Raw genomic sequence first — 22,158 nt, forward strand, 5'->3', positions numbered from 1 at the left:
ATAATTGTTATATTTGTCTAAAGTTTTGGTGTCTATTTTGTTTAAAAAAAGGTTAAAATTTATATTTTATTTAAAAGATATAAAGATAAATACTTTTTAAATACTTAACATTAATTGAAAAGATAAATTCATTAATTTTGACACCAAAACAAAAGTAAAAGTAGCCAATGATACATATATGTTGGGCTCTTGTAGTCCTGTATAACCAAAAACAACTCATGTTTGTCTTGTACTACCACGATAATCATCAATAATCTAGAAATTACTTCTCATTGATATTTGATATTATTCCAGTGGGCATTTAAACAGACTTGGTATCCCTCTTACAACTGACATAGTGCGTGGAATTGTTTTATAAGTTTGATTCAAGAGTGCACGTTGGACCTCAACCGGGTTGGCATTGGAATTATAAGTCCAGCAGCACTTATAATGCTAGAGATGGTTGCCTTTGGCTTTTGAGATGTTCTTACGATTGGAATGAACATATAACAAAATATGATCAAATTGAGATGACATTATCAATTTTAAAATAAAAATATCCACTCTCTTGAATCATTTTAATTAAGATATTAGATTTAAACACTAGCAAAAAGAAAGAAAGTGACCGCCCCTATATGTTGGAAAGTTGATTCGCATAACATTAAGTATAATATTACTAATTATGGGATGATGATCCCTACTTACAGGATTAATTAAGTCTAAAATGAAAGAAAAGAAAATTTTTTATCCACTAGAGCATAATTTTCATAGAGCATGATAGTGTTGAACGACCAAAACCGAGGCTGAAGTTGAGACCAGTTCTGGAGAGGTCAATAAGTTGCAGAGTGGCCCCAATTCTGGACACTCGCATTTCACATTGTTCAAAGTCACCGCCACGTGTCCTTTGGGCACCCTACCAACCACAAACAAGTTGCATCCTCTGCTGTACTCTCCAACCACCTCAATTATCTCACCGAGGCTTTTCGCAACTCTCTCTTCAAACTTTACGGATGAGCTCTTCTTTGCTTTGACCTCAGAAAGCAGCATCTCGTCCGTTGATGATGATGACGATGATGCGTTGTCGTTTATATCTACGACACTGACAATGGCTCCAACATCCTCGGACCTTACTATCATGTGCACTATGGTGAGGTTGATACCAGGATGCTCTGCCATTCTCAAAGCATAAGTAAGCGCCTCTTGATCATCGTTGCCTCCAAAGAATAGCATCGTCATCGAAGATGAAACATTACTTGCTGCCACGTGGGTGGTCCCACCAAGCCCCCGGTCCACCAAAATCCCTACAGAACAGGGTGCATGCTCGAGAACTCTCTTATTCACCCACCTGAATTCACTTCTTGTTGTTTCCCATGTTCCATCAACCCTTTGGTGCTTGTGAAATGGCAGAATTACCATTGCAACCCTCTTGCTCTCAGCACAAGCGCATATGTCATCGTGAATGTTGGGGATGGATGAGATTGCAGTCATGGGGCGAATCGACACTCTGCTTAGCTGCTCCAAAGCCTCAAATGCAATCACTATTTGATTCGCATCAGAATGGCTGTTGTTATGGCAGCCTTTGTTCCAAAAGGGTAGGCCATTCTTTCTGGTTTTGTGGACCATCAATATAGCAGAAGGCCTCTCAGTGAGCTCCATGAGATGCAATGCATATATGCAAAGGCCTTCCCTTTTTTCAGTGCCGCGCGAGGCTTCAATCAGATTTAGCATTGAAGGGATGTTCCTTGTGCTGTGGAAACACACCATGAGTCGCAGTTGAGTGTCCGCGTTTTTCCTCTTAACTGTTCTGTATTTGTAGTCAGCTTTTGCCATTCTCTTGGCCGGCTTATAAACTGCCATTACCAAAGGCGTCGTGATGAATGTTGTGAAGATAGCCATCAGCACCATAATTGCAAATGTTTGGTCATTTAATACCTACAAAGTAATTAAAAAGAGTAATAAGATCATGTGCAAAACTTAATCAAATGCAACGTTGAGGGTTAAACAAATTAAACATTTTTGTTAAAATAAAAACTCACTTATAGTTACCAGATGAAAATCGCTAAATAATTTGATATAATTTATTATTTAACAATTTTTAACTACTAAGTTCATAAAAAATTAAATACGTCTAAATTTGCAAATTTTTGTTAATTTAATTTACCTTCCTATCTTTACCAATGTTGAGCACGATGAGCTCCACCAAGCCCTTAGTATTCATGAGAAAGCCGAGAGCCAATGATTCTTGAAAAGGTACCCTACAAAAGGAGGAGACAACAATGGTACCAACAATCTTACCGAAGCAAGCATTGAATATAACCAAAAGAAGGAGCCCCCAGGACTTAAGGCCACGAATGGTGGCTACATTTGTCTTGAGTCCGCTGGACACAAAGTACAATGGAAGGAAGAGACCAGAGACAAGATCCTCAACCTTCTCAACAAGAGCAGCCGCAAAAAGGCCTTCCTTGGGAAGAACAACTCCAACGACAAAAGCCCCAAATAGAGCATGGATTCCAATGGTGTCAGTGACAAAACCAGCTGCCAAGACCATTGCCAAAGTGGCACAGACGTAGAACTCGTTGACGGCTTCGCCTTCAGAGCAGCGCCGAGACATCCATCTAAAAATGGGAGGAAGAACAAGTGCGCAACAGATTACAAAGCCGCATCCGGACAAGAGGACCCAAACGGAGACAAGTGGAGAAGAGTTAGATCCAGAGAGCGCAATCGCAAGGGCGAGAAGAATCCACGCTGCCACGTCATTAACAGCCGCTGCTGACATGGCCATCCGTCCAACCTCAGTGGTAAGCAGCCTCAACTCAGCTAAGATGCGTGCCAGAACGGGGAAGGCGGTGATGGAGAGTGCGACTCCCATGAACACAAAGAAAGGTGCTTTATCGACTCCCTGCGAGATTGTTGTTCGAAGTGCGAAAGATGTCCCAATTCCCAAGAGGAAGGGGAATGTAATCCCTGCAAGGGCAATGGCAAGAGCTTTCTTTCCTGTTTTGTTAAGGAGGGACTTTGTATCGAGCTCGAGTCCTATCAAGAACATGAAGAAAAGTAAGCCAATATTGGCCAAAGTGTCCAAAACCGTTAGGCTCTTGGATGGAAAGACCGCGTTTAGAAAGGCAGTGCTGCGTCCCAGAGCTGATGGACCAAGCAATATTCCACCCACAATTTCTGCAATCACGCGAGGTTGCCTTAGTGGCTTGAGAAGAAATGCTAGGAGGCGAGTGAGAAGAACCACCATGCAGATTTGTAAGATTGCAAGAGGGAGTGCGTAGTCAAGCGGATTGTCTCCCTGAAACACCCCATTCGACGTCGCTTTCATGCCTGCCGGACATCCTGTACTATTTGAACCCATTGCTAATATTTCTTGCTTAACTTTTCAATTACTGCACCAGAGAGAATGAATACAAGTGTATAAGTTTGTTTTTAAAAAATTAATCAAAACAAAATTATATCTCTTTTAGATACGTATCTAATTATTTATCAAAATAAATCTTTATCTTTCGTTAACAAAAAAAAAAAAAAAACAGAATAATATTCAGTTCCATACAACCTAATGAATTTGAGAAAGTTAAATTTAAACCAACTAATGATTTAATCGAAGATTATCTGAAATTATCCATTCTATTAAACACTTTTAAAATATTTAAATATTCTGTATTTAAATATTTTTTATTTGATTTAAAAATCTTATTTATATATTAAAAATTAATTACAAAATTAATTATTGATTTATTATATATTTATGTATAAAGATATATTTTATATAAATAATTGATTTAATGAGTTTTTTTATATCTAATATGATTGTTGATTCAAATATATAGAGGTAGAAATTTGGGAATATTTTCTACGAAGACTATGCAACCAACACGAAAGCAACGTATATTTCTTTGAACGGTCTAAATGATCGGCCAAATTTTCAACAATAAGCTTGGCTTCATTTCCATAAGTAAATGTATTAATAGTTCACGCAAATATGGTTGGAGTGGGACGGGGAGAAGAATAAGTTCACACAAATATGGTTGGACTGGAAGAACAAGAGAGGTGTTCAAAAGTAAATTGATCTAGAGAAAAAGGCAATTTACTAAAATAAATAATTTAGTTTTTAATTTTATTAAAAAATATATTTTATAAAATAAATATTAAAATATATATTTTTTAAATTTTATAAACCGTGACAGTAGACTCATAATTTATAAATGAACATAAATAGTTATAGAAATCTCATGGATTACATTGGAAACTAAACTGCACATAGAAATATCGTAATTTGTATGTGAATTGCAAACGTCCATAAATCGTGAGCATTTTCGCTTTTGTATCTCCATTTTTTTCTCTGCATCACCATGCATTATACCCGTTGCATTAGCCCCAATGTATTGTTTGATTCTCCAATCATCCTCTCCAATTCTTAGGTTATTCAGTTTTTTCTTTTATATATATATATATATATATATATATATATATATATTTGTTGACTTTTTTAGCGATCTTTTTTATTATTTTGTTTTAATTTTATCAAAAAATCAATTATTTTGGGCCTGTAATGTTGTGTTTATTTATTTAGTTTTATTTTTTTTCGACCATGATTTCTCTGACTATTAGCTCATTTTATTGGCTAAGTTTTCTGTCATTTGATCAAGGGAATCTTAATGATGCTTCTGATTCTTACTTCAAGTTTAAGAATAATTTATTTTTATATAATATCAAATATGAAATAAATTACAATATTAAAATAATTAATTGCATTTATATAGATCAACCATTAAAAAATAAGACTAGTAATTTAATCTATTATTTACCATAATTCTTTTAAGTCAGGTAGTACGTACTCAGTACTAAATAAAAAAATTTAACAAATATACTTTTTCAATCCTAAATTTTAGAACTAAATTGATTATAAATTCGACAAACGTATTTCATATTTGATATTATATAAAAATTAATTGTTAACTTAATAAAAAAATTAAATAACTAAAAACGTCCATTTCTCTCTTTTTGTGAAACATCTAAGCTTATTATTGTTTAATTAGGAAGATTCAATACGATCATTCCTTATCTATTTTAATATTCTAATGGAAGTCATTTCAATCTCCAATTCGCAGGCACCATGACTGAAATGATGTGCAATTTTAGTTTGTATTTAAATAAATAAGAAAAAATTTCACTCCCCTCCCCTGCGAGATGCTAAAATGACACTCTCCTCTCTTCTATTTTATAAATGTACATTTTAGCATCTCGCAAGAGAGGAGAATGAAATTTTCTCAATATATAATCATTTTATTTTATTTATTTATATAAAAAAAGCAAAAATCACACATTGGTCATCAAGTTTCCACTGATGAGATGTCGGACATAGGTGAAGCACCGAAACAGGTGAAAATTATGCTAAAGTTGAAGGTCCAAGTTGAAAAAATGTTCAACTAAAAGCAAAAAAACACATATACACATTAGAGGGATTCCATTAGGGAATTCTATACAAATTTACATTCTACATTTCATGAGCAACTAAACCTCCACTGTTAAGGTTAGTAGCTCTATCTATTTGTATGGATTGATTTTATTACTTTTTCTATTTTAATTTATGTTTTGAATTTATATTTAAGAATTGTTTTCGTTCTTTATCTTATGAATTTGGGTGGAACGGAAGTATGACCCTCTTTCTATTTGAGTTCTTGTATAACTTGGAAAAGCTCTATACTTGAACAACAGCTTGAAAATATATTCTCCTAAATTCTAATTATCTGGATTTAACGGGATACGTGACATATAATCCTTTTATTCTTTTGGTAATTAGAGTTTTTGTGGCATGCAAACTGGAATTTGATCATGTACCCTTTAATTGGAATTAATTGACCAAGGAATTGGCAGTTAATGAATTTTAGAGGAGACTAGGAAGGTCTAAGGAATTAGGATCTAGTCACATATAGTTTGCCATAAACTAAATCCTACATAATTAAAATAGTTAGTAAGAAAAGTTAATCCGGAAAAATAGATAACTCTGAAGCCTTAATTGTTTTCCCATATTTTATTTTTAACTTAATTACTTGTGTACCTGCCTTATGATATTTTCAACTTAACATTTTAAACATCTCAATATCGAAACCAATTTCTGCTTGCCTAACTAAGCCAATCAATCAATCATTGTTGCTTGATCCATCAATCCTCGTGGGATCGACCCTTACTCACGTAAGGTATTACTTGGTACGACCCGATGCACTTGCCGGTAAGTTTGTGGGTTGTAAAATACCGCACCAAATTTTTAGCGCGATTTCTAGCCATTTTGCATATCAACATAAACCACAGCAAGGGTGTAGCGGTTTATGGACGTTTGCAATTCACACACAAACAGCGACACCCCTATCGCAGATTATGTGCATATTGGCTTCGAACGTAATCTGCGAGACCCCTATAGCGGTTTACATTCATTTGTAAACTGTGAGTCCTGTCGCGGTTTATATAGTTTATGGAAAAAATGTATTTTTATATCCATTTTACAAGATATGTATTCTGATAAAATTGGAAACCAAAATATTTATTTTGGTAAATTGCCCTAAAAAAAGTTATTAATTTAATTCAATCTAAACGAAAAAATCAATAAAATATATACTAATATAGATTTAATTAGATTTTATTTTTGATAAATTGTACTAAATTTTAGATTAACTTATCAAAATTGATTTAGTCCAAATTAAGTCACACACTGCAATATAATATTATTATTTTATTGTCAAATTTAATATTTTATTTATATTTAATTTATTATATATTTTTATTTATTTATTTATATTTTATTTATTATTTTTATTTTTAAATAAACATATCCAATTTAAATGATAAAAATTTAAATTAAATTGAATTAATTAAGAGATAAATAAAATTAATATAATTCAAATTACAGTAAATTATATACTTTAAATTGAATTAACTTTTGTTAAAATCCATTTAAATCGTAGCGTAAACAAACTCACCTGAAAAAGTGTTTGCACTTAATTTTAACAGCAATGTCAACAAATATTATCCCACACATTTATAATAATGATAAAAATTTGTATGCAACTTGTTACGTGGGTAACCTGAGACGAGTGGATTGAGCTTGAGGAACTGGCCTAAACATCAATAGAAAGGGGCCTCCGACTTGGTTTATGCTTGGAGCCGCCGTCCGAGTTGAGTATATGAAAGAATGGGAGGTGATACCTGCAAAGATACTCCGATGCCTAAGTTTGCAAAGGGGTAAGCAGATTTTTAGAGTATTGAAACTTAGTTTTACTTGAGTATGTCAGTGTATTTAAAGTAGTGATCCAATAATCACGGTTGGAGTAGCTCCACTTCTGAAGGTGGATAAAATCCCCTTTATTTTAGGGTTGTTGAGATATTGCTTCTGCAAGTGGATGAGAAATTTCAGGGGACAGTTACTTATTTGAATAAGTGTTATCTGCCAACTCATCTCCAGCCCAACCTCTTTGGAGAGGGGCTTACGTAGAGCCCGACTTCTTTTGTAGAGGTCGGGTGAGTGGTGAAGGCCAACCTTTGGGTTGGGCCTTTTTTGCTTACTTGGGCCTGTACCATAATGTTTGGGCCAGGGTATGAACAGTGCCCCTACTCGAGTCCGATCTATTTGCTTATGAGTTGCATTCGAGTATTAATTTGAGCCTCGGGTTCGTTCAAGTCGGAATCCGACGTGATTTTAGTTTGAAATCGACGTGATTTCAAATTTCTCAACCGTCGTGTCTAATCAAACGTCGCACACGTGGGAGCAGTTACATTGGTAACAACGTGTTTCTTTAATGATTGCGTCATTTTATCATTGTGTCCCTGGCATGTTATAAATACTTTCCCTCTTCTTTTCTTTGTTTTCTTTCGTCTTCTCTTCGATGTTTCTTACCTACACTCTCACTCTTTCTCATTCGAAAAATCCTTTTGGTTTCTTCGTTCTTGGGTTCTTTGTTGCTTCTCCGCGACCGCTTCTTTTTTATATTACAAGAAAGGTTGGTTTTTCTTTCCCTTTTTCTGTTTATTTGTGTAGTACTTTTCTTATTTCTGTTCAATGCGCTTTGGAGATTTTCATGCTTTTACCACCCCTTAATTTTTAATGCGAGGCTTTAGGAATTTTTGCATGTTTATTAGATGTCGTTGCTGAGTCTTTTTCTTGTTTGGTTTTGGAAGAGACTTCCTTGTCTTTGGGGGCCCTGTTTTTGATGATTTTATTTTTCTTTGTAGGTCTTATCACTTTTCTACTTCTTTATCGGAAAAAATGTCTTCCCGTATTCCTGAGACCCTTTTGAAATGGGTATATGATTCTGTGCTCATTGAGAAGCCTTTAGTAGACACCGACTTCATTACCAAACTTCGCACCCATGATAGGATTTGTAGTTTAGAGGCTGATGAGCCTAAGTACAAGTTAGTAGCCTCGGGTTCTGAAGGCCGGGTTTATTACGGGAGGATTGCCGATTCTGACCCCCACTTTTTCTTTATGTATGATTGCCTTTTCACCCGTCTGGGGGTTTCTTTTCCTTTTTCTGAGTTTGAAATGGACGTTTTGTCCCATAGCCGACTTGCTCCTACCCAACTTCACCCCAACTCTTGGAATTTTATGAGAATCTACCAATTTGTCAGCTAGGAGCTCGATTTTCCAATCTCTTTGAGAATCTTTTTCTACCTCTTCCATTTGACTAAGCCTTTTAGTGCTTCCAATAAACAAAACAAACAGTAGTGGGTGTCTTTTCGAGCCATTCAATGTTGAAAAGTTTTTTTCCATCTTTGACGAATCCTTCCATGACTTTAAAAACTTTTTCTTCAAGGTCCAAGCTGTAGAGGTCCACCATCTTTTTTTTTTAACTAAGAATAGTCAGCTCCGATTTTCTCTGTACTGGTCAGAGGCCTCCCATGTTGAAAAATATAGCTTGGATGATTTGGATGAGGTGAAGGAGGCCATTGTTGGATTTTTCCGAGAGGCCTGGAGGAGAACTCCCAACCTGGATACTAAAAAATTTCTTCTTGGCTCTCCGAGTTTTATCCAATCCGAGCTAGGTAGTTTTGTTTCTTTGTAGCTTATTTTTGACGAGTTCTGACTTATATCTTGCTTTCCTCAAATTAGTTTTTTATTTTTTTTCAAAAATGGTGAAAAGCGGGTCCAATGCTGCCTACCAAAAAGTTCAAGAGGCGAAAAGAAAGGCTCGCACCCGAGCTATTGCTGCGAAGATCGGAGCTTCTGGCACTCTTCCTCCTCGAGATTCGGGTTTGGGGTCCTCCTCTTCTCGCCCTATCCTAGTAATTCCTATTCATACTTCTTCTCTTCCTCCTCCTGCTCCTGTCCTCTCCCCTCCCCCGCCGTTCAATACTCTGCCGAGCCTGAAAAAAAAGAAACAAAAGACCTCGGAGACTGATTCTTCTACTGCTGAGGAGGCTAACTTCGATGGTTCAAAGTTTTCAAGGAAGCACATCCTTCCGTCTAGTCAAATTTCTATGGATGATGCTTCCTTACGTAACCATCTTCAGATCCTTGCTTGGGGGAGAATTCGGACGGCTGGAGTCTATACGACCCTTCTTGATATGCTGGACAAGACTCCCTTGAGCTCTCTTCAAAAAATTATAGAGGACCTTTAGGGGAGAATTGTCCAATATCAGGAGGAGGAAAAGAGGCTGCAGGAGGAGAACTCTTGGTTCAAAGAGGAGGTTACTTGGTTCCAGGACAGGGAGAAAAAGCTAATGTCCCTATGTGCATTGGCTGAAGGGATGAAAGAGAAGGCAGAGCAAAATTATGCCAGGATCTTTTCGGAGAACATTGACTTACAAAAGCAGCTGGAGCTAAATCGGGAGGCCTATTAGGACTTGGAGAATTTTATAGTAGATATCGGAGGAGGCTTTTAGGGTGTTCAAGGAACAAGTCGAAGTTATCGCTCCTAGCTTAGACCTTTTCCCCTCTCCATCCTGACAAGATCGTTATTGATGGAGCCATTGTCTCCCCTCCTTGCCCTGAAACAGACTCTGAGCTGAAGACTCGTGGTCAGCGCATTGTTGAGTCTCCTCTTCGTGAGGAGCAACAGGAGGGATTCCTACCGAGTTCTTCTGAGATTCCGACTTCTGTCCTTGAAGAGACCCTTCCGACTCCTATAGCAGATCTGACTCCCATTCCCCTTGATGACTCCAATCTTCCATCCAAGTAATTTCAGCTATTTAGGGCCTGGCTTGTGGGTCCTTTTTGAACAATTATTTTTTATGCGTTTGTTGGTGATCTTTGACATTTTGACCTTTACTTGGGTCATTAACAAAAAATTACTTTGTTTTATTGGTCCTTTTGAAATAAGAGCCTTTTAACAAAATATCTCGATTATGCATGCTTGTAGGCGTTTTGATGCTTTATCTCTTAAGGTTTTTTGTGAAAAATCCTTTGCTTTTTCATGTAAAAAATTTTCGTGATGTGGGCTGTTTTGTCTTAAGTTTCAGCAATTACTGCCAAAAAACTCTTTTAAAGACTTGAGGGAGCCTTCATTTCTATCCTTGAGGGATTTTCTTATCTCTTTTGTATTTCTTACATATTCAATTTTTTTTATCGAATTGTTTTCGTAACTTAGGTTATTTTTGCGATGTATTTCGATTTGTGTCGAATTTTCTGACTAGGGAGTTGCTTGTTCCCGAGTTATTATGATCGTCTTTTGTAATCTCTTTACACCGATTTGTACCTCGTTGTTTTATCCTGCTGACCACCTAGGTTGGTCATGGGATTTTCACATTTTTTCGAGCATAAATCGGTGCGTTTCCTAGAGTAATAATGGTAATAACGAAATTATAAAGAGATAGAGTAAAATCTTTATTGATTGATGGAGGTAGCTTTTATAAAAGTTAAATTAGCTACTAAGGGATTTTAGTACTATTAACCTTTAGTCCCCACTTTGATGCCTCATTAAAACCCCCTTCAGAAAAACCCTATTTGGAAAAAAAACCATGAAGTTGGGAAAAAGAGTACATTAGGGAGTGGAGTTCGCTTTTAGCTATAATACCTCCTCATGTTGCAAGCATGCCATGATATGGGGAGCCCGGCTCCACTCAAATCGGATACCTTGTAATACCCGTTTCTGAGGACTTTACTTATCTTATATGGCCCTTTCCAATTAGCAGCGAATTTTCCCTCACCCGACTTGTTAACACCGATATCATTCCTGATCAGGACCAAGTCGTCTAAGGCAAAGCTTCTTTGAATGACTTTCTTGTTATATCTGTTTGTCATCCTTTGCTTTAGCGCTACTTCCCTTATTTGGGCCTGTTCAGTAGTTCGAGCTCTTTTTTATGTGCTCTGATATTTCCGACCTCATCATAAAATCTTACCATTGGACTTTACTCGTTGATTTCGACCGGTATCATGGCTTCTATTCCATAAGCAAGTCGAAAGGGTGTTTCTCCTGTGGCAGACTGAGGTATAGTCTGATATGCTCATAATACTTGAGGGAGTTCTTCAGCCCAAGCCCCCTTTACATCTTGTAATCTTTTCTTTAATCTAGCCAGTATGACTTTGTTGGCTGCCTCAGCTTCCCCATTTGCTTGTGGGTGTTCAACTGAGGTGAACTGGGTGTTCCCCATTTACTGGCTACCAAGTTTCTGAATATAGAGTCGATGAACTGGGTACCATTATCCGTGGTGATAGAATGGGAAATTCCATACCTGGTAATGATATTCTTGTAGAGAAACTTCCGACTTCTCTGAGCCGTGATGGTGGCCAATGGTTCTGTTTTGATCCACTTCATGAAGTAGTCTACTCCCATTATAAGGTACTTTACTTGTCCAGACGCTTGGGAAAAAGTTCCGAGTAGATCTAATCCCTATTTTGCAAAAGACCATGGAGAAGTTATGCTGATGAGTTACTCAGGGTGAGCGACATGGAATTTAGAATGCATTTGGCATGGTTGACACTTCTTTACGAACTCAGTGGCATCCTTCTGCAAGGTCGGCCAATAGAACCTGGCTCGGACGACTTTCCTGGCCAATGACCTTGCTCCAAGATACTTCCCGCAGATACCATTGTGGACCTCCTCTAAAACATCTGTTGTCTTTGAGGTCGGGACGCATTTCAACAATGGTGTGGATATTCCTCTTTTATAGAGGATATTTTTCACCAGGGTATAGTTTTGTGCCTCCCTCCGGATTTTCTTGGCCTCTTTTTCCTCCTCGGCCAGGATGTCGAATTTTATGTATTCGATTAGTGGGTTCATCCACCCGAGATCCAAGGCGGAAACTAGGGCAGTCAAATGGGCTAGCCCGGCCCATTTAGGCCCAGCCCGTTAAGTCCATGGGTTAAATGGGCTAGCCTGTTTAAGTCCACTTTATTCGCGGGCCAGAATTTTCTAGCTCGGACCGTTTATGGTCAGCCCGATGGGTTAAACGGGCCAGCCTGTTTATCATTTAATTTAATTTTTTAAAAATATTTTGACAAAAAATATCATTTTTAGGTCAAAAACTATTAAAAATAATATTTTTTAAGTTGATGGGTCGGGGTTTCGGGTTGGATCGGGAGAAATATCAGCTAAAAGTACTGCTTTTTTTGAAAAAATGTAAAAAAAATAAACGGGCCACCCGTTTAGCCCGCGGGCTAGCCCCTTTAACCCGAAACTTAAACGGGCTTAATTTTAGAGGCAAAGTCTTCCCATTTAAATCGGTAAACGGACTGGCCCAATGGGTTTAGCCCATTTTGATGGCCCTACCGAAAACCTCTATGACATTTTATTTGACCTCTGTCTTCGTGACAAAAGGTTCTTGGATAATTTCTGGATCAGGCTTCTATTATTCCCCCTGGCTTGGTACTTGCTAACTTGGAGAGGACGTCTGCTCTGCTGTTGAGATCCTGAGTTATATGTCTCACCTCAGTCTCCGAAAATTGCCTAAGATACTCCAAAATTTTGTCTAAGTATATTTTCATGTTGGGATTTTTAGCCTGATATTTTTCATTGATTTGAGAAGTCACCACTTGAGAGTCACTGAAGACCACTACTTTGGTTGCACCGACCTCTTCTGCTAGCTTCAACCCAGCAATCAAGGCTTCATATTCCGCCTGATTATTGTAGGCCGAGAACTCAAATTTCAGGGAGACTTCTATTTGAGTTCCCTCTTGGTTGACAAGTATTATGCCTGCACCGCTTCCGATTTTGTTGGAAGAACCATCCACATACAATTCCCAAATTGTGGAGGCCTCTTCTTGATCCTTTGCATATTCTACCACAAAATCGGTCAGGCATTGGGCTTTAATCGCCGTCCGAGTTTCATACCTTAAGTCAAACTTAGATAGTTCTATAGCCCATTGAACCATTCTGCCCGCAATGTCTGTTTTTTGAAGAATTTGCTACATGGGCTGGTTCGTTCGAACTTTTATTGTACGAGCTTGAAAATAAGGTCGTAGCCTTCGAGACACCGCTATTAAGGCATACGCAAACTTCTCGAGTTTTTGGTACCTTAACTTGGGGCCTTGTAGAACTTTGCTGGTGAAGTATACAAGTTGTTGTCCGACCTCGTCTTCCCGTATTAGTGCTGATGCCACAGCCTTTTCGGCTACGGATAAATACAAGACGAGTTCTTCCCTAACTTTATGCCGGGTCAGAATGGGAGGTTAGCTTAAAAAACTTTTGAACTTCTGAAAGGCTTCTTCGCACTCGGGAGTCCATTTGAATTCGCATCCTTTTCTTAATAGAGAGAAAAGTGGTAAGAATCTCAGTGCTGATCCTGCCAGAAGCCTGGAGAGAGCTGCAAGTCAGTCGTTCAGCTGCTGGACCTCCCTTAAGCAGGTCAGACTTTTCATTTCCAGGACTGCTCTACACTTGTCGAGGTTAGCTTCAATTCCCCTTTGTGTTAGCATAAATCCTAAAAATTTTCCAACCTCCACTGCAAGGGTGCACTTTGCTAGATTTAATCTCATCTCATGCGCCCCTATGGTATTGAAAACTTGCAAAAGGTCGGTCAAGAGGTCGGCCTCATCCATGGTTTTTATTAACGTCATCTATGTAAACCTCCATTAAATTCCCATGGTGAGGTGCAAGCACCTTGTTCATCAGCTTTTGGTATGTGGCTTTTGCATTCTTTAACCCAAAGGGCATGACCACATAGCAATAATTTGTCCTAGGCATGATGAAAGATGTTTTTTCTTTATCCGATTTGTACATCGGGATTTGATTATATCCCGAGTACGCATCCATGAATGACAAGTATTGTTATCCCGAGTTGGAATCTACTAGGGTATCAATATTTGAAAGAGGATATGGATCTTTTGGACACGCTTTATTCAAGACGGTATAATCAATGCACATCCTCTATTTGCCATTCTGTTTCTTGACTAGCACCACATTTGCCAGCCAAGCCGGATATTTAACCTCTCTGATGAAGCCGGCTTCTAGGAGGGCTTGTATTTGTTTTTCGACCACTTGAGCTTGTTCAGGACTGAGCTTCCGTCTTCTCTGTTGTACATGTCAGGATCCTGGGTATACTGATAGATTGTGTTCCATGAGCCCGAGATCTATTCTGGACATGTCGGAGGCTTTCTAGGCAAAGAGGTTGGAATTCTCTTGTAGGAGCCTTATCAGTTTCTGCTTCAAGTCTTCTTTCAAATTGGCTCTTATGTTTGTATTTTTTCCATTCTCTTACCCGATTTGCACTTGTTCAGCCTTCCCTCCGGGTTGTGGTCATAATTTTTCTTTAGCTCAGATTCCTCCGAGTTCAATGGTATTAACCTCCTTGCCTTTACCTCTTAAGTTTAGGCCTACATTGTAGCATTTTCTCGCCAGCTTCTGATCTCCCATGATGGTTGCTATTTCCTCCAGTGTTGGAAATTTCATGCAAAGGTAGAGGTGGATACCACTGCTCCAAGTTGATTTAGGATCGTTCTACCTATTAAGGCATTGTAGGCCGAGCCCATATCAATGACTATGAAGTCGATGCTTAGAGTTTTGGATTTCATCCCCTTTCCAAAAGTTGTATGTAGGGGTATGAATCCCAGTGGTTTTATCGGTGTGTCCCCCAATCCATAAAGGGTATTAGGGTATGCCCTTAACCCCTTTTCATCGAACCCCAACTTGTCAAATGCTGGTTTGAACAGGATGTCTGCCGAGCTCCCCTAATCCACCAGGGTTCTGTGTAGATGGACATTGGCGAGAATCATGGTAATTACCACCGAATCGTCATGTCCGGGAACAATACCCTTCTCATCTTCTTTAGTGAAAGAGATGATTGGGAGGTCAGGCAGTTCGCCCCCGACCTGGTAGACTTCTTTCAGATGTCTCTTACGAGATGACTTTGTGAGACCTCCTCCAACAAACCCTTCCAAGATCATATGTATATGTTGCTCCAGGATCCGTGGTGGATCTCTCCGATCTTCTTCATCTCGCTTCCTTTTCCCATAAGTGTCCGACCTTTCCATGAGATATCTATCAAGCCGGCCTTCTTGAGCCAGCTTTTCTATCACTTTTTTAAGTCATAACAATCATTTGTCGAGTATCCATACAGTTTGTGGTATTCACAGTATTTGCTATGACTTCCCCCTTTCTTATTCTTGATGGGCCGAGGGGGAGATAGCTTTTCAGCATGATAAATTTTCCTGTAGATATTGACCAGGAAAACTCGCAGAGGCGTATAAGAGTGATATCTCATGGGCCTCTCAGACCTGACTTCTTCTTTTTTCTTGGGCTCCCTCTCCTTCTCTTTTGATGGGTGAGAGTGCCCAGGTCGCCAGCTTGATTCTCATAACCTAGCGTTTTCCTCCATGCTGATGTACTTTTCAGCTTTCTTATACATCACTTAAAGAAATCGGATGTCTTTTGTACATGGACTGGGAGAACGGGCCTTCTCGAAGTCCATTTACTAGACCCATAATCACTGCTTTTGTAGGCAGATCTTGAATTTCTAGGCACGCCTTGTTGAACCTTTCCATGTAGTCTTTCAGGGGTTCTCCGATCTCCTGTTTTACTCCCAGGAGACTCGGCGCGTGCTTGACTTTGTCCTTTTGAATTGAAAATTGCATAAGAAACTTACGCAAGAGGTCATCGAAACTGGTGACCGACCTTGGGGGGAGGCTATCAAACCACTTCATTGCCGCCTTTGTCAAAGTCGTTGGAAAGGCTTTACAGTGGGTAGCATCAGAGGCGTCGGCTAAGTACATCCAACTTTTGAAGTTGCTCAGGTGATGCTTTGGGTCAGTGGTCCCGTCGTATAGATCCATGTCAGGACTTTTGAAGTTCCTTGAAACTTTTACCCTCATGATATCTTCACTAAACAGATCTTCTCCCCCAAATGGGGTATCTTCTCGGTCAGTGCGAGAGCCCCTTCCTCGGAGATTGGATTCCAATCTTAAGAGCTTTTCTTCAAGCTCCTTTCGCCGCTCGACCTCTCTCCTTAGGTTTCTCTCTACTTCTCATTGTCGCTCTAGTTCTTGCTCCAACTGCTCCAGCCGTCCTTGGTGGCCGTGCAGCAATTCCATGAGATCGGCAGCATGATGTTGTCCCTCTTTTCCCAGTTCGTGTACCTCTGAGGAGATTCCCCTTGGATCTTTCACACCTAAGGGATCTTCTCGATGCTGACCATCTGCTCCTTGCAGAGATATTATAGCTCTGTCATTGTTGACTGCATCTTGCTGTTCTTGCTCAGATTCTGATGTAGTGCGTTCGTCCTCGTTCTGGTCGTCCGCCATTATAGGGTGATCTCTCAGGTCTCTGGCAATGGTGCCAATGTTACGTGAGTAACTTGAGACGAGCGGATTGGACTTGAGGAACTGGCCTAAACGTCAATGGAAAGGGACCTCCAACTTGGTTTACGCCTGGGAGCCGTCGTTCGAGTTGAGTGTATGAAAGAATTCGGGGCGGTACCTGCAAAGACATTCCGATGCCTAAGTTAGCAAAGGGGTAACCAAGTTTTTAGAGTATTGGAACATAGTTTTACCTAAGTATGTCAGTATATTTATAGTAGTGATCCAATAACCATCGTTGAAGAAGTTCCATTTCTGAAGGTGGATAACTGCCTTTTTATTTTAGGGTTGTTGAGATATTGTTTCTGAAAGTGGATGAGAGATTTTAAGAGGCAGTTACTTATTTAAATAAGTGTTATTTGTCAGCTTATCTCGAGTTCGGCCTCTTTAAAAAGCAGCTTACATAAAGTTCGACTTTTTTTGTAGAGATCAGATGAGCAGTGAAAGTCAACTTTTAAATTGGATTTTTTTATTTATTTGACCTGAACTATAATATTTAAACTAGGATATGAACACAATTATTTTTATATTTTATTTTATAATTAAATAATATTAGATAATAATTTAGTGAATGCAATGATTTTTAACTACAAATTTTTATGCGAAGAGAACTAAGTGAAACGTTTCCAGTCTTTTAATTGTAACTAAATTGAATTAGTACTCCGGTTATCAAATCAGAACGCCATCAACATCTTTGTGACTTCGTCAAATTGATGACGCAGGTTGTACGTGTTGAAAACTCAAAGTCAGGCTCAAAACTTTTGGTATAAGGCAACCATGTAATTTGTCTTGCCAACATTTCAAAGCAAGTATATGCTTAAATATTCGGTAGTAATTATCTAAATCAGATTTCAACCATTTTAAAGGTAGATATTTTAATTTTTAGGAGAAATTAATATACATATTAATTTTTACAGTTTTATTCTACTAGACAAAATAGTTTTTAGTTTTATTTTTAATAGAATAATTATTTAAATTAATTTATTAAAATTTTAAAAATTAATATTTTAATCTTAAAAAAATTAATACCTAGATTATTTTTAATATTTTTTTTGTCATATATAACAGTCTTCCGTCTATTTTATTTTTACTATATGTTAACTTTTATTATTATTAATTTAATTTTATGCAGGTAAACGATAATACAAATATATTAATATATTTTTTTAGTAGAAACAAATAAGATGGAGAATAATGATTTGAAATTTAAATAATTAATATATTTTTTTAATACAAAAATATTTTTTAAAATAGAATATTTTTTAATTATATTAAATATAAAAATATTAAATAATTTTAATTTTAAATTTTTTATAGAATAATTTTTAATAAATTTATTTAATATTATTATTATTATTATTATTATTATTATTATTATTATTGAGTGAATAGTATATATATATATATATATATATATATATATAAATTTAATGAATAAAATTTTTATTATTATTGTTTAAAAAATATAAAAAATTAGGGTATAATGTTATTGTGTAATTAATAATAATAATAATTTTATTTTTTTTAGACGAAGATTTGTTATGCCTGATAAAAGAATATTGATAATTAATTTGTATATTAATTTTTTTTAAAATTAAAATGTCTGTGTTTAAAATTTTTGGAGATTAATCTAAATTATTATTTTATCAAAAAATAAATTAAAAATAAAATTTTGAGAATATTTTTGTATATTAATTTTTTTAAGATTAAAATATTTGTTTTTAAAATTTTTAAAAATTGATTGAATCAATATTTAAATATATTGAAATTAAAATAAAATAAAATAAAATAAAAACCTTAGTGCTCGTTAAAATATTATCTCTTAATGATTATCTTGCTTAAATTTATATTTAGACCTTTCAATATATATAATATTAAAAGATTTTATTTTATTTTTAAAATACCTTTCTGTAAAAAATAAAAATGATAACGTTTAAAAGATTTGTTTTTTATTCTTATTCTAATAATCCTATTTTTGCTAAAAAAGATTTATCGAGACATTTTGAAGCTAAGACGTTTATGAGAAAGAAAGAGGCTTGATGTTGAGATGTAGTTACGTACGTACTTACGTGGCTTATGATGAGCTTGTGTCTTTCCAGTATTCCACTACATAATTAAATATATGATAAAAATTTACTTATAAAATTATTTTTATATAAAAATAATAGCTAAAAAAATTATTAAATAATAATTTAATTAAATTTATTAAATTAATTTTAAATATTTATTTTACTTAAAAAAACTGCAACTGAATCTTCACGAAAAGTACATAATCACAGTAGCTGTTTTTCAGCCCGTAAATTTTCATTTTTCAATTCTTTATTTCTTTGGTTTTTATAGATATCAAATATTTCTCGAGCTTTATTCCCGGTTCTTTAATTCCCGAAATCACACATACACGCCCTTCAGAAAGGGACAAAAAAAGAGAAATCTGGCTTCGCATTATTTAAAAAAATAACTTGAGAACAATATGGAACTAGTTAGAATTAAAGAACTGCGTCACAAACAATAATGTAGAAAACATGTTTGGGTGCAAAGAAAACGACGATAATGTTGGGAAAGCAGAGATAAACAGAAGAGCTTACGTGGTTGTTTTGTCGAGCGATATCTGAAGAATTGGGTGGGTTGGGACGACGTATATAATACAATCAGCTTGGCATGGGAGAGCATGATTGGGTGACTGGGATCATTGATGAAGAATGATATAATGAGCAGGGAAGCTTAAGAGAACTTAGAATTGATCATAATTTCATAAATGAAGAAGCTGAGGCCCTTGCCGACTTGACTTGGATTATATATATTATATACAGTCATGCAAGCATCCACATCCCGTGAGGTAATTTGTCACCCTCATTATTTTATGCATTGAATCTAAAATATTATTAAACAAAAACATAAAATTGGGAGGCAAAAATAATTTAGTTAAATATATTAAATAATTTAATTATTTTAAATATTATTTTTGGATAAAAATATTATAGTTACTATTACATAAATTAACATTTTTAAAAATAAATATAACAATTAACTAAATTAATATAATATATATTTTAAAATATTATTATATTTAACTAAATTAATTAATATAATATGTATTTTAAAATATTATTAGTATACTAAAATTAATTATCAAAATCAGTTGTCATATATTTGTATCAATTAATCTCTACGTCTAACTGTTCAAGTCATTTAATCAACTAAGTCTAATCAAGTAGTTCTGACTTAATTTATCTCCAACCCCTATTACTTCTAACAAATTTTTGACTCAACGTGCGAACTGTCTTTTTTATGCGGATTTCATTTTCTTTCTCGAATTTTTCACCGTATTTTGCGTCTCTACGTTCTGTTCCATCTCTGCGTTCTCTGCATTGCTCTTCATTCTCTATATTCTCTTCGTTCTCTGCGTTTTCTTCGTTCAAGTTCAATGCTCTTTTATCTGATCTAAAGATTTGGATCAAAGCTTTTGAAATCAAGCTATGAAATCAAGTTTGAGCAGGTATTTCGTTGTCGAAGATAATAAATGATTCAAGTCAGACTGTCAATTGAACCATAGCGAAGTAAATTATTGTTTTGAATTAAATCAAGTGGCTGAGGTTTTAGTTCGATTCTAGTTAATGTAGTTCGTTAGTAGTTTATAATTTTGTAAGTGAATAATATTTTTATCTTTGAAAATTGCTATTCATGGTTGATGGTTTGAATTAATGTAATGTAGGAGTTCTGAATCTGAATTATTATTATAACGAATCTGTTCCATTCTTATTTCGATGTGTTTCTATTTGTAAATTGGTGTATTTTGGTAATCTTTTGGTGAATTTTTAGGTTCAGACTTTCAATTGAACCAAACCCAATTGTATTATTGTTTTGAATCAAATCAAGTGGTGAGGTGTAGTTTGAATCTAGTTAATGTAGTTTGTTAGTTGTTTTATGATTCTGTAATTGAATAATTTTGTTTTTGTTTGTGAAAATTTTTGTTCATAGTTGATAGTTTGAATTTGAATGTAATGTATGAGTTCTAAATCTGACTTTATTATTTTGATGAATCTGTTTCGTTCAAAGTTTCAGTGTATTTTAGATTCTAATATGGTGTATTTTGGAACGATTTTGGTGTGTTTTCAGTTTTTGTGTGATGTTCATGAACAGCTAGTTCCAAATATTGGGATGACTTTTAACATGCTTGAAGAAGTTGGAAAATTTTACAAAAATTATTCTAAACTTTCAAGTTTTTCTACAAAAATTTGAAACACAAATAAGAAGGAAAATGAAATTAAGAACCAATTGATTACATGTACTAGAGATGGAAAATGAAAATGGAACATATCTCTAACTGAGAAGGCGAATCCCTTAGTTGGATTAAATTGTCTTATAGGAATTTATATACATATATTGAAGAACGTTGGTGTTTGGATCATTTCGAAGATTGTGTTACATCATTCACATTCGTATTGTCCAAATCAAGCAGAGATGCTTAAACAACATAGGCTGTAAATCCTGCGAAATTAATGAATAATTAGCTAATAAATTAATTATTAAAAAAATTAGAAAATTAAAATTTTATAATTCAGAGAGGTAGAAATATTTAAAATACAAATTTTAACACTAATTTTAAAAAATTTAGTCCAAAACTGGGCCAACAGACCGAACCGATTGAATTGGATCTAAACCGGACCCAAGGCACTATATAAATAGGAAGACTTAGCCTACTCTTCCCCACTATTTCCTTGAAGCATGCTGAAAAGGGGGGAGCAAGGGAAGAACAATTGAACTAAACCTACCCCATTTAATGTTCAATTCTCCATATCTCTTAATTCGGAGCTCCGATCGCCGCACCATTTGCAGCTACGTGTTCACTGCGTTAAGCTCTTCAAAACCATCCAAAAAAAGTTGTAAGTAAATTTCATTTTCCCACTCAGCCCTTCCTCCTTGCAATTTTAAAATTTTGGTTTATGGATATTGAAGATTATGGTGTTTTAATATTATAGGATTGAACTAGTGATGAGTCCCTATTTGATGATGATTTTTAGCTTGAATTGGACAGATTTCATCACATAATTCACACTTAATCACCAAAAGAGCATACTTTTGTGATTTCTCTCTAGTTTGAACATAAATGTGAAAACACGTATTTTTGTGCTTAAATTGATCATTTTAATTCCACTTTTATTCAATTCGATGTCGTGATATGTTTTGTTAAGTGATTTCAGGTCAATTAGGCAAGAATGGTTTGGTAGAAGTGGAAGAAAGCATGCAAACGGAGAGATTTCATAAAGAAAACAAAGGAGAAGTACATACTGAAGTGTGCATACACACAACCTCCTGTGCGTACGCATAAGTGGAGAAATCAGCAAGTACGCGTACGCACACATCTATACGTACGCACAAGTCCCAGCGCGTGACTTCATTAATGAAGCACATGGGTCGCAATTTTGGGGGCCTCTTGGCCCAATTTTTGGAGTTGCTAA

At 35.9% G+C, this 22,158-nt stretch overlaps 2 protein-coding genes across 5 annotated transcripts; both read right to left on the reverse strand.

Moving 5' to 3' along the window:
- Nucleotides 1-629: 629 nt before the first annotated feature.
- LOC130969595 (cation/H(+) antiporter 17-like) lies at nt 630-19,460 on the reverse strand. 4 transcript variants are annotated; one of them, XM_057895389.1, is made up of 4 exons: nt 19,285-19,460; nt 10,986-16,820; nt 2,141-3,368; nt 630-1,911 (listed from the first exon to the last, which is right to left on the reverse strand). In XM_057895389.1, exons 3-4 carry the CDS (start codon nt 3,335-3,337, stop codon nt 745-747), a joined length of 2,364 nt encoding a protein of 787 aa, XP_057751372.1. In that variant the 5' UTR covers nt 3,338-3,368; nt 10,986-16,820; nt 19,285-19,460; the 3' UTR covers nt 630-744. The 4 variants fall into 4 exon arrangements, with proteins under 4 accessions (XP_057751372.1, XP_057751369.1, XP_057751370.1 ...); XM_057895386.1 differs by having other exon boundaries at nt 7,062-16,820; XM_057895387.1 differs by lacking the exon at nt 10,986-16,820.
- On the reverse strand, nt 15,077-16,216 carry LOC130966670 (uncharacterized). The gene is made up of 2 exons (XM_057891491.1): nt 15,802-16,216; nt 15,077-15,417 (listed from the first exon to the last, which is right to left on the reverse strand). The coding sequence occupies exons 1-2, from the start codon at nt 16,214-16,216 to the stop codon at nt 15,077-15,079; spliced, it is 756 nt and encodes a 251-aa protein (XP_057747474.1).
- Nucleotides 19,461-22,158: the final 2,698 nt, after the last annotated feature.

This window comes from Arachis stenosperma, chromosome 3 (genome assembly GCF_014773155.1).
Source record: "Arachis stenosperma cultivar V10309 chromosome 3, arast.V10309.gnm1.PFL2, whole genome shotgun sequence".
Classification (NCBI taxonomy): Eukaryota; Viridiplantae; Streptophyta; class Magnoliopsida; order Fabales; family Fabaceae; genus Arachis; species Arachis stenosperma.